This window comes from Lolium rigidum, chromosome 2 (assembly GCF_022539505.1).
Source record: "Lolium rigidum isolate FL_2022 chromosome 2, APGP_CSIRO_Lrig_0.1, whole genome shotgun sequence".
NCBI classification, from domain to species: domain Eukaryota; kingdom Viridiplantae; phylum Streptophyta; class Magnoliopsida; order Poales; family Poaceae; genus Lolium; species Lolium rigidum.
In genome coordinates, this window is record NC_061509.1 from 196,097,205 (window position 1) to 196,110,669 (window position 13,465).

Below are 13,465 nucleotides of genomic sequence, written 5' to 3' on the forward strand. Positions count from 1 at the left end.
TACTTGATATACACTTTCTGCGCCTAGCTGAAAGGCATTAAAGAAAAGCGCTTATGGGAGACAACCCATGTTTTTACTACAGTATTTTTGTTTTATATTTGAGTCTTGGAAGTTGTTTAATACTGTATCAACCTCTCCTTATCTTAGTTTTGTGCATTGTTGTGCCAAGTAAAGTCTTTGATAGTAAGGTTCATACTAGATTTGGATTACTGCGCAGAAACAGATTTCTTTGCTGTCACGAATTTCGACCTGCCTCTCTGTAGGTAGCTCAGAAAAATATGCCAATTTACGTGCATGATCCTCAGATATGTACGCAACTTTCATTCAATTTGGGCATTTTCATTTAAGCAAGTCTGGTGCCTCAATAAAATCCATCTTTACGGACTGTTCTGTTTTGACAGATTCTGCCTTTTATTTCGCATTGCCTCTTTTGCTATGGTGGATGAATTTCTTTGTTCCATTAATGTCCAGTAGCTTTATGCAATGTCCAGAAGTATTAAGAATTATTATGTCACCTCTGAACATGTTAATTTTTTATTGTGCACTAACCCTCTAATGAGTTGTTTCGAGTTTGGTGTGGAGGAAGTTTTCAAGGATCAAGAGAGGAGGATGATACAATATGATCAAGGAGAGTGAAAGCTCTAAGCTTGGGGATGCCCCGGTGGTTCACCCCTGCATATTCTAAGAAGACTCAAGCGTCTAAGCTTGGGGATGCCCAAGGCATCCCCTTCTTCATCGACAACATTATCGGGTTCCTCCCACGAAACTATATTTTTATTCCATCACATCTTATGTGCTTTGCTTGGAGCGTCTCGTTTGTTTTTGTTTTTGTTTTTGTTTGAATAAAATGGATCCTAGCATTCATTGTGTGGGAGAGAGACACGCTCCGCTGTTGCATATGGACAAATATGTCCTTAGGCTTTACTCATAGTATTCATGGCGAAGGTTGAATCTTCTTCGTTAAATTGTTATATGGTTGGAATCGGGAAATGCTTCATGTAGTAATTCTAAAATGTCTTGAATAATTTGATACTTGGCAATTGTTGTGCTCATGTTTAAGCTCTCTTGCATCATATACTTTGCACCCATTAATGAAGAAACACCTTGAGCTTGCTAAATTTGGTTTGCATATTTGGTCTCTCTAAAGTCTAGATAATTTCTAGTATTGAGTTTGAACAACAAGGAAGACGGTGTAGAGTCTTATAATGTTTACAATATGTCTTTTATGTGAGTTTTGCTGCACCGGTTCATCCTTGTGTTTGTTTCAAATAACCTTGCTAGCCTAAACCTTGTATCGAGAGGGAATACTTCTCATGCATCCAAAATCCTTGAGCCAACCACTATGCCATTTGTGTCCACCATACCTACCTACTACATGGTATTTCTCCGCCATTCCAAAGTAAATTGCTTGAGTGCTACCTTTAAAATTTCCATTCTTTACCTTTGCAATATATAGCTCATGGGACAAATAGCTTAAAAACTATTGTGGTATTGAATATGTACTTATGCACTTTATCTCTTATTAAGTTGCTTGTTGTGCGATAACCATGTTTTGTGGGGACGCCATCAACTACTCTTTGTTGAATATCATGTGAGTTGCTATGCATGTCCGTCTTGTCTGAAGTAAGGGAGATCTACCACTTTAATGGTTAGAGCATGCATATTGTTAGAGAAGAACATTGGGCCGCTAACTAAAGCCATGAATCATGGTGGAAGTTTCAGTTTTGGACATATATCCTCAACCTCATATGAGAACACTAATTGTTGCTACATGCTTATGCATTAAAGAGGAGTCCATTATCTCGTTGTCCATGTTGTCCCGGTATGGATGTCTAAGTTGAGAATAATCAAAAGCGAGAAATCCAAAATGCGAGCTTTCTCCTTAGACCTTTGTACAGGCGGCATGGAGGTACCCCTTTGTGACACTTGGTTAAAACATGTGTATTGCGATGATCCCGGTAGTCCAAGCTAATTAGGACAAGGTGCGGGCACTATTAGTATACTATGCATGAGGCTTGCAACTTGTAAGATATAATTTACATGATACATATGCTTTATTACTACCGTTGACAAAATTGTTTCTTGTTTTCAAAATAAAAGCTCTAGCACAAATATAGCAATCGATGCTTTCCTCTTTGAAGGACCTTTCTTTTACTTTTAATGTTGAGTCAGTTCACCTATTTCCCTCCACCTCAAGAAGCAAACACTTGTGTGAACTGTGCATTGATTCCTACATACTTGCATATTGCACTTGTTATATTACTCTATGTTGACAATTATCCATGAGATATACATGTTACAAGTTGAAAGCAACCGCTGAAACTTAATCTTCTTTTGTGTTGTTTCAATACCTTTACTTTGATTTATTGCTTTATGAGTTAACTCTTATGCAAGACTTATTGATGCTTGTCTTTAAGTACTATTCATGAAAAGTCTTTGCTTTATGATTCAGTTGTTTACTCATGTCATTACCATTGTTTTGATCGCTGCATTCATTACATATGTTTACAATAGTATGATCAAGGTTATGATGGCATGTCACTCCAGAAATTATCTTTGTTATCGTTTACACCGCTCGGGACGAGCAGGAACTAAGCTTGGGGATGCTGATACGTCTCCGACGTATCGATAATTTCTTATGTTCCATGCCACATTATTGATGATATCTACATGTTTTATACACATTATATGTCGTATTTATGCATTTTCCGGCACTAACCTATTAACGAGGTGCCGAAGAGCCGATTGCTCTGTTTTAGCTGTTTTTGGTTTCAGAAATCCTACAAAGGAAATATTCTCGGAATTGGACGAAATCAACGCCCAGGGTCCTATTTTTGCACGAAGCTTCCAGAAGACCGAGGGAAAGGAAGTGGGGCCACGAGGCGCCGACACAACAGGGCGGCGCGGCCCAGGCCTTCGCCGCGCCGGCCTGGCGTGTGGGGGCCTCGTGTGGCCCCCGCGTTGCCCTTCCGCCTACTTAAAGCCTTCGTCGCGAAACCCCCGGTACCGAGAGCCACGATACGGAAAACCTTACCGAGACGCCGCCGCCGCCAATCCCATCTCGGGGGATTCCGGAGATCGCCTCCGGCACCCCGCCGGAGAGGGGAATCATCTCCCGGAGGACTCTTCACCGCCATGGTCGCCTCCGGAGTGATGAGTGAGTAGTTCACCCCTGGACTATGGGTCCATAGCAGTAGCTAGATGGTTGTCTTCTCCTCATGTGCTTCATTGTCGGATCTTGTGAGCTGCCTAACATGATCAAGATCATCTATCTGTAATTCTATATGTTGTGTTTGTCGGGATCCGATGGATAGAGAATACTATGTTATGTTGATTATCAATCTATTACCTATGTGTTGTTTATGATCTTGCATGCTCTCCGTTATTAGTAGAGGCTCTGGCCAAGTTTTTGCTCTTAACTCCAAGAGGGAGTATTTATGCTCGATAGTGGGTTCATGCCTCCATTAAATGCTGGGACGAGTGATGAAAGTTCTAAGGTTGTGGATGTGCTTGTTGCCACTAGGGATAAAACATTGATGCTATGTCCGAGGATGTAGTTATTGATTACATTACGCACCATACTTAATGCAATTGTCTGTTATTTTGCAACTTAATACTGGAAGGGGTTCGGATGATAACCTGAAGGTGGACTTTTTAGGCATACATGCATGCTGGATAGCGGTCTATGTACTTTGTCGTAATGCCCAATTAAATCTCACTATACTCATCATATCATGTATGTGCATGATCATGCCCTCTCTATTTGTCAATTGCCCAATTGTAATTTGTTCACCCAACATGCTATTTATCTTATGGGAGAGACACCTCTAGTGAACTGTGGACCTCGGTCCATTCTTTTACATCGAATACAATCTACTGCAATAGTTGTTCTACCGTTTTCTGCAAACAATCATCATCCACACTATACATCTAATCCTTTGTTACAGCAATCCGGTGAGATTGACAACCTCACTGTTTCGTTGGGGCAAAGTACTTTGGTTGTGTTGTGCAGGTTCCACGTTGGCGCCGGAATCCCTGGTGTTGCGCCGCACTACATCCCGCCGCCATCAACCTTCGACGTGCTTCTTGACTCCTACTGGTTCGATAACCCTTGGTTTCTTACTGAGGGAAACTTGCTGCTGTATGCATCACACCTTCCACTTGGGGTTCCCAACGGGCGTGTGCTTTACGCGTCATCAGACAACCATCTAGCTACTGCTATGGACCCATAGTCCAAGGATGAACTACTCACACATCAGTCCGGAGGCGATCATGGTGATGAAGAGTCCTCCGGGTTATGATTCCTGATGACCCACAAGTATAGGGGGTGTATCGTAGTATCTTCGATAAGTAAGAATGTCGATCCCAACGAGGAGCAGAAGGTGTTGACAAGCAGTTTCGATGAAGGATTCACTGTAAATGCTCACAGACAAGTATTCGGGGGTTTTTGATGTAACGAGATGAATAAAGTACGAGTAAGTAAAGTGCGAGAGTAACAATTGCAGCGAGTGGCCCAATCCCTTTTAGCACAAAGGACAAGCCGGTTTGTTTACTTATAATGACCAAACGTTCTCGAGGACACACGGGATTTTAGTCTAGTGCTTTCGCTACATACGGCTAATTAATCTTCATTGTTTTGATAAGTGTTGTGTGGGTGAACCTATGCTAATGTACCGCCCTTCCTAGGACTAATACATACTTGTGATTACACCCCTTGCAAGCATCCGCAACTACAAGAAAGTAATTAAGATAAATCTAACCACGACCTTAAACTGCGAGATTCCGCGATCCCTCCCGCATCGATATACCAACGGGGGCTCGGGTTTCGTCACTCCGGCAACCCCGCAATTGGCAAACGAGTACAAGATGCATTCCCCTAGGCCCATAAAGGTGAAGTGTCGTGTAGTCGACGTTCACACGACACCACTAGAAGAATAACACCACAACTTAAATATCATAACATTGAATATTACTCAACCATACTTCACTACTAACATTTAGACTTCACCCATGTCCTCAAGAACTAAACGAACTACTCACGAGACATCATATGGAACATGATCAGAGGTGATATGATAATGAATAACAATCTGAACATAAACCTTGGTTCAACGGTTTCACTCAATAGCATCAATAACAAGTAGAAATCAACACCGGGAGAGTTTCCCTATCAAACAATCAAGATCAAATCCAAATTGCTACAGCGGTGACGAGGTGCAGCGGTGGAGACGGCGGTGATGATGATGAAGATGATGGTGATGGTGATGGAGATGATGTCCAGCTCGATGACGATGACGATGGCGTCGATTTCCCACTCCGGGAGGGAATTTCCCCGGCAGATCTCAGCATGCCGGAGAGCTCTTTTCTCTCTGGTGTTCTCCGCCCCGCAGAGGCGGCTGTGGCTCTTCGCGACGTACCCCTCTGGCTTAGGTTTTCGGGACGAAGGAGTACGCGAAGAAAAGGAGGCGAGAGGGGCTGTGGGCCCCCTCCTCACGGGGCGGCGCGGCCAGGCCTTGGGCCGCGCCGGCCTATGGGGTGGGCCCACCTCGGGTCCCCTCTTCTCCCCCTTCTGGCTCCCTTCGTCATCTGGAAAAATAGGATTTTTCGTGTAATTCCCGTCAATTGTTGATCTTCCGAAATATTGCATTCTGACGGTGCTTTTTCCAGCAGAATCCTGGCTCCGGTGCGCGATCCCCCAATAATCATGAAACATGCAAAATAGATGAAATAACATAAGTATTATCTCCAAATATGAAATATATCAATGAATAACAGCAAGTTATGATATAAAATAGTGATGCAAATTGGACGTATCAATTCCCCTCTCCGGCAGGGTGCCGGAGGTGATCTCCTGAATCCCCCGAGATGGGATTGGCGGCGGCGGCGGCTCTGGAACTATTTACATATCGTGGCTCTCAGGTAATAGGGTTTTCGCGACGGAGAGTATAAGTAGGCGGAAGGGCAGAGTCGGAGGGCTGACGAGGGGCCCACACCATAGGCCGGCGTGGGCCCCTCCCTGGCCACGCCGCCCTATGGTTTGGCCGCCTCGTGGCCCCACTTCGTATGCTCTTCGGTCTTCTGGAAGCTCCGTGGAAAAATAAGACCCTGGGCGTTGATTTGGTCCAATTCCGAGAATATTTCCTTTGTAGGATTTCTGAAACCAAAAACAACAGAAAACAACAACTGGCTCTTCGGCATCTTGTCAATAGGTTAGTGCCGGAAAATGCATATAAATGATGTAAAGTGTGTATAAAACATGTGAGTATTGTCATAAAAGTAGCATGGAACATAAGAAATTATGGATACATTTGAGACGTATCAGCGACCTTGACGCTGTCCCCGGTTAAAAAATGCGTCCGCACCGCTGGAGGTACCCCTGACGCAAACGGTCACCCTGGGCCACATCGCGTCCGTGGGCCGACGCAAACGGACATTTCGGATGTCTGAAATGGCGTCGGCCCGCTGGAGATTCCCTAACCGCGAAATACTATGCTTAGTCAGGTAGGGCACATTTGGTAGTCTGGGTGGCCTGTGGCTCGCATAGCCCTAGCATTTTTGGACCGTTTGGTTCCTTGGGCCCACTCGCGTTCTTGCATAGCACGAGTTTTAAAGCACCATTGGGACAGGTCCCGGAGGAACGTCCGGTTTGAAAGTTTCTCCAGGGCCAGGCCCTGGCGAGACGAAAATGGACAACACCGTTCGCGCGGGAGCTCCGCCTCGGCATGGCGGGAGAAGCCGAAATCCGAGCGGAGTTGCGCGGGAAAGGTAGGGGTAACCTCCATCTTCGGTTACCCTCTCCATTAGCCCCCTCCCAAATTTTCCCTTGCCCCAAATTTCGCACCGGCGGCGGCGACCCAGATCTGGCAGCACGCATTTCCCTTCGCTCTCCGACGTCGGACCAGGGTCCTCTTCTCCAGCCACAACGGAGCCTACGCACATTTGCGGCGGCTTTCGGCACTGTCCTTCGTCCGCCATGACGGCGGTAAGTGGAAACTCCTCTGCTATATTGTAGTGTTAGATTCTTGTTGGTAGAACTAGTTGGGTTCGATAAGACCGTTCGTAATGCACAAATCTTGTTTGAGTAGACCGGCCAGCTCCAGCTTGTGCATCACGCCGCAGCACTCATCATTTGCATACAAGCCTGGATCCTGATGGTGCACAAGAGAGCAGTTAGTCATGCTGCTTATCCTCATGTGATTTACGGACCTATGTTACAATGAGATCAGGAGAGGATTGCCAACCTAAACAAACATCTACAATTGCAACGACGTAGAGGCTATCCAGATGCTACGGATGAGAAGAGCCTCTTTCTATGCACTTGTGAAAATGTTCAGGGATAGAGGACTGCTGACTGATAGCATCCACACCTGATCTGTCAAAGAACAAGTCGCAATGTTTTTTCATGTCGTCGGTCATAACCAGAGGTTCAGAGTCATCCATAACACATTCAGGCGATCCACGGAGACTATCTCTCGGTACTTCCAGCAGGTGTTATACACAATTGGGGAGCTGAGAGGTGAAATGATCAAGCCAGCATCAATGAACACTCCAACCAAGATCAAGAACAGCTACATGTGGTTCCCCTATTTCAGGGTGAGTACAAAAACATGTTCCTTCTACCTATCAGATGTGTGGTACTGTCAGAAACATGACTATGTGCTATTTTTTTACAGGGTTGCATTGGGGCTATTGATGGTACTCATGTCACTACAAAGGTACCGAGATCAATGTCTGCAGCATTCCGCGGAAGGAAGCACTACATCAGCCAGAACGTGCTAGCAGCTGTGGATTTCGATATGAGGTTCACCTACGTACTTGCTGGGTGGAAAGGTTCAGCTCATGATGCCAGCATCCTGGCTGACAGCTTGTCAAGGCCTGATGGATTGCAAATCTCTGATGGTAAGTTCTACCTTGAAGATGCTGGATATGCATGCCGACCTTGAATTCTACCTCCCTTCAGGAAAACAAGGTACCATCTCAACGAGTTCGCTGCGAAGCACCGACCTCTGAATGCGAGAGAGTTGTTCAATCTGAGACACTCAAGCCTTAGAGTCACCATTGAGAGGGCCTTTGCTGCATTGAAGAACAGGTTCAAGGTCCTTGACCAGAAACCGTTCCACACGTTTGCTACTCAGGTAAAGTTGGTCCTTGCTTGCTGCATTCTTCACAACTGGATCCTAGGTTGGGGTGAGGATGAGTCCTTCGAAGAGGTTATCACTTTTGATGAAGTGGAGACCAGCCATGCGTGGACGCATGCGACAATGATGCCTGGAAGGTGAAGAGGCAAGTGGGCAGACGCAACGTGGGAAGCCAGAGGCAACACCACCATCTGAGAAGAAGTGAAGAAGTGAAGAAGAAATGAAGAAGTGAAGAAGAAGAAGTGATGAAGAAGAACCCATATGATCCTCTGTTTCTCGAACCCCTTTTCGACCCCCGTGTGTTGAACGACCCCGTTATGATAAACTACAATTCGTAGTAGCTAGGGCATTCGTAGTAGCTAAGGATGATTTCGTGAACATCCATGCTTCGTAACTTTGCAACTATCATGAACTGTGATTTATGTGTGATGGAAGATGAGAGCATGATAATTGATAAGGCTACCCATCGTAGAAAAGAGGTAACCTTAGACATGCCTGGACGGTACCAAACAGGTCTAATATCATCTCCATCACGATTTAGGTTTGCTACAGACAAACAAATATAAAGTCCTATTTAGCCAACCGATATGGCCCGACCTACCAAACAGTAGACCAGATCCGTGACTCGTCTGAACACCTAAATATGCTTGTACTGCTGCGCCAGCGAGCCACGACCACGAATCAGGCCCAACCAAACCCGCCCCGTAGAAGCAAAATGAATATGAAATTCATATCCATCCACGAAAACCTCAATCCCCACTTCCCTACTGCACCACAGAGATGAACTCCGCTGGACTGAAAGGCGAGAAGCGGCACGCGGTGTGCCTGCCGTTCCCGACGCAGGGGCACATCACGCCGATGATGAAGCTGGCCAAGGTCCTCTACTGCAAGGGCTTCCACATCACCTTCGTCAGCACCGAGTACAACCACCGCCGCCTGATCCGCTCCCGCGGCGCGAGCGCCGCCGAGGGCCTCCCTGGCTTCCGCTTCGCCACCATCCCGGACGGCCTGCCGTCGTCCGACGCCGACGCCACGCAGGACCCGGCGGCCCTCTCCTACGCCACCATGACCGCCTGCCCCGCTCACTTCAAGAACCTGCTCGCCGACCTCGGCCGCTCATCGGCAGGTGTCCCGCCTGTCACCTGCGTCGTGGCGGACAACCTCATGAGCTTCAGCGTGGACGCCGCGAGGGAGCTCGGCGTGCCGTGCGCGCTGTTCTGGACCGCCAGCGCCTGCGGCTACATGGGCTACCGCAACTTCCGCCCTCTCATCGACCAGGGCATCATCCCCCTCAAAGGTACCCTGATCTGCCTGCTGGCCCTCAAATTGATTCTGACTTGCAATTCGTACGGTAGTCGGTGTCCCAACGATTTTACGCGTTGCGCGCAGATGAAGAGCAGCTGACGAACGGGTTCATGGACATGCCGGTGGACTGGGCGCCCGGGATGAGCAAGCACATGCGGCTGAAAGACTTCCCGACCTTCCTCCGCACCACGGACCGCGAGGACACCCTGATGACCTTCCAGCTACACCAGGTGGAGCGCGCCGAGGAGGCGGACGCCGTCATCATCAACACCATGGACGAGCTCGAGCAGCCGGCGCTCGACGCGATGCGCGCCATCACCCCGGCCATCTACACCATCGGCCCGCTCAACTCCCTCGCCGAGCAAATCCTCCCCTCCAGGGGCCCGCTCGACGCGGTAAGCTCAGGCCTCTGGAAAGAAGACCGCGGGTGCCTCGAGTGGCTCGACGGCAAGAAGCCAGGGTCCGTGGTGTACGTGAGCTTCGGGAGCGTCACCGTGATGAGCAACCACGAGCTGGTGGAGTTTGCGTGGGGGCTGGCCAACAGCGGCCACGACTTCCTCTGGATCGTTCGGCCGGACATCGTGAGGAGCGAGGCGGCCGTGCTGCCGCCAGAGTTCTTGGAGGCGACCAAGGACAGGGGCCTGCTGGCGAGCTGGTGCGACCAAGAAGCGGTGCTGCGGCACGACGCGGTGTGTGTGTTTCTGACGCACAGCGGGTGGAACTCGACGGTGGAGGGCCTCTGCGGCGGCGTGCCGATGCTGTGCTGGCCCTTCTTCGCCGAGCAGCAGACCAACTGCCGGTACAAGTGCGTCGAGTGGGGCGTCGCGATGGAGATCAGCGACAACGTGCGGAGGGAGGCGGTCGAGGGGAGGATCAGGGAGGCGGTGGATGGGGAGAATGGGAGGGAGATGAAGAACAGAGCTTTGGAGTGGAGGAAGGAGGCTGTTCGGTCCACGGCTAGGTCGTTGGATAAACTTGATGCACTGATCAGTGATGTGTTGCTCTCTGGTAAGAACAATTAGAGCTAGCTAGCTAGCTCGATCGATCACCGCTCGATCGAGGGCGAACAAGCACATGTATGTGTACATGTCTACATGATATGATTTGTGATCAGTGCGTGATGCTGTTCTCCCCTTTGTCAGCTTAATTACTCCATCAGATTCATAAAAATATCGGCAATTTTGTACAAAGTTAGTACAACTTTTATATAAGTTTCCAACATTTATTATGGATTGGAGGAAGTAGCTTTTCGGAATCATGCATTTTTCCGTATTTTATGTTTGCTTTGGGCTATTTTCAGTTTTGGACAATGCATTTTTGAGGCGTGTGATAACTTAACACTGTGATGCGACATACTGCAATGAGTGTATGTGTATTGCAATTTTGTATGGCAGACTGGCTGCTCACATTTGTTATGCACGGGCATGTTGGAGTATCATATTACCATGTAGTATTAATTGCACAAAAAGTTGCATCTAGTATACATATTTGCTGAAGCAACTTGGCAATTCATATGTGTATTGTACCATGTTTCGTTTCTATGACTGAACCTTAGAGCTTCAGAGAAGGGATCAACAGCAATACATTCCTAGACCTACCGACACAGTATATACGATCATGCGAGGAACTCAGCCACGTCATCCAGCGACTTGAGGGTCTTCTCGTAGTAGAGGTACGACTCGTACACCTTGGGAGTCCGCACAAACCGGTCGAACTGCACGGCAAGTTCATCGGGATGACATTATCTTCCGAGAAAATTAACGAATATACAGAGGAGGAGTACAATCGCAGGTAGAAAATGTTGTACCTCCGTCATGTTGTCGACGAGCTCGTTAGCGACGCGGACGTAGTCGGGACGGCGCAGCTCGGGGACGCCGGCCATGGCGGTGGTGAGGTCGAGGTCGAGGTACTTGGACTTGAGGCGCACGTAGAACAGCACGTACTTCCACGACATGGTCTCCAGCATCGGCCGCAGAGTCCTCATCCCCTCCGCCGTCTGCTTTATGCGCGCGGCTGCCTCCTCCGAGGTCAGCCCCGGCTCGAAGAACCTCTCCCTCACGTACGACCTCGTGCCCCACCTCGGCACGGTCCCCGGCGGCGACGGCGTCGGCACCGCAGCCGCCTCCGCCGCAAGAGCCGGGGGTGGCGCCGCGGGGCGACGCGCGGAGAGTGCGGCCGTGGCGACCATTGCCGTGGACGCGGCCACGGCGAGCCGGCGCGTGGCGGACTGCGGCGCATTGGCGCGCATGTCGGCGGCTTCGGGCGACGACGACGACGGGCGGCGACGGTTCGATGGGGAGGGAGAACCCGAGGAGGATGCGGTGGTGCTGGAGCACAGGATGAGGTGCTTGACAAGGGTGGCCATGGCCGGCGAAGGTCAGTCAGTGGAGTGGAGTATGTTCAAAAGAGGGTGAGGTTCTGTTGGTGTCCAGGAGATTGTTTTCTTGAGGTGTGGGTCGTATGGTAGAGCGAGATATTATCCACTGCGTTTTCGTTTGGGCCCTTGAGACGATGGTTTAGATATGCCTGCATTTCTTGTGGTTTGAGGTTCAGAGGAGATGTTAAATGACAACGATGAGGAAAATCTAGAGTGTAGTATTTGTTGGACTAGGAGCTGAATGTCTGTCCATAGGAATTTTAACCCCCTTTTACTAGTTCTAAATCCGCCGAGAATTGAGTTAGTTTTAGATTGGCGGGAATTTATAGTTAGTTTTTAGATTGACTTCAGAATCGAAAGATTTTTTTTAGAATAGAATCGATAAGAATTACATATCGTGTGCAATTGTGTATGTTTTTCCAGTTACACATGAATTACATAGGAAATTGGGCCTTCCCGCTTAAATGCATTAAAAAATGTTGTACACAATTGAAGACAAAAGGTCTAATACAAGGACTTGGGCCCACTACTGCATTTCTTTTTCAAAATGGAAATGGAGGTGAAACTCTGGGCTTCTGCATAAAAATGATTCACACAATTTTCTCTTTTTTTGATAAAGAAAAAACACAACTTTCTTAATTTATGAATTATTCAACATATTCATATAAAAACACAGAGATCTACCCGAAGCTACCTCACTAACGATAGTTGTCGCAATACCTACGACCTGACCCCACACCTACGCAGATAATTATAAAGCCGAAGGCCTCACCAAACGCTCAACGGCGATCCATGAGCACAAACCGGTTCTGTTTCATAATTCACCACCGCGCCAACCCATCTTTAGTACATGGATCAAAGTAATGACCTTGTCAGGCTTGTCATCGACGTTAGATTGTGCAACCGCCCTATGCGCGACCCCTAGTTAACCTTTCCTGCTAATGTTGTCTCTAACAATTAATTCTCGTAGAAAATATGACATAAATTAACTAGAAACAATGTGATTAGCAGTGGGCGCCGCCCATGGGGGTGGCTAGGGTTTGGGCACCAAGGCTGGTGGCGGCTACCAAGGGGAAGTGGTCGACGTAGGGCTTTATGTGCCCTACCCTTAGTGCCTCACGTCCTTATATACATGCCCAAGGAGGAAGAGTCTACGATGGACTTCCCTCATCGGACTCAGGCTCCCCCTCATCCTAGTTGACAAGGGGAAGCCTTGACCCCCGAAGCATATGGTGGCCCACCTCTATGCCTTTTAAAATATTTTGGAACGTTTGAGACCCTTCCATAACCATTCTTAACCTGCGATGAGGCACATACCGAATCGTAGCGCAGTGACAAGCTGCCGCAATAGGTAAGACTTTAAGGTTTCAGAATTTGTAAGAGGAAAGATATACTGCATTCGTTGATAAAAAAATTGTCGGATATTTACCACATACATTCGAATTGTGACAAATCTACGGTACATACTTTTATATATTTTTATAGACAAAGGTAGTACTTTAAACATCTTTCTTTTGCTGAAAACTATACTGCAAACATTGTTTGAGGAACAAACTAGTGAACTTATTAATACAATCCGGGATACATAGGCCGCGTACAGCGGCACTTGTTGTGGCATAGGCTCGCACGTCGGACGCGGATTTTC

The 13,465-nt window shown here is 47.9% G+C and overlaps 2 protein-coding genes across 2 annotated transcripts; one reads left to right on the plus strand and one right to left on the minus strand.

The window, feature by feature from the left end:
• Nucleotides 1-8,918: 8,918 nt before the first annotated feature.
• On the plus strand, nt 8,919-10,572 carry LOC124687925 (7-deoxyloganetin glucosyltransferase-like). The gene is made up of 2 exons (XM_047221650.1): nt 8,919-9,435; nt 9,528-10,572. The coding sequence occupies exons 1-2, from the start codon at nt 8,919-8,921 to the stop codon at nt 10,463-10,465; spliced, it is 1,455 nt and encodes a 484-aa protein (XP_047077606.1). The 3' UTR covers nt 10,466-10,572.
• Nucleotides 10,573-10,870: 298 nt separating this feature from the next.
• Nucleotides 10,871-11,924, minus strand: LOC124687926 (photosynthetic NDH subunit of lumenal location 2, chloroplastic-like). The gene is made up of 2 exons (XM_047221651.1): nt 11,251-11,924; nt 10,871-11,157 (listed from the first exon to the last, which is right to left on the minus strand). Exons 1-2 carry the CDS (start codon nt 11,806-11,808, stop codon nt 11,059-11,061), a joined length of 657 nt encoding a protein of 218 aa, XP_047077607.1. The 5' UTR covers nt 11,809-11,924; the 3' UTR covers nt 10,871-11,058.
• Nucleotides 11,925-13,465: the final 1,541 nt, after the last annotated feature.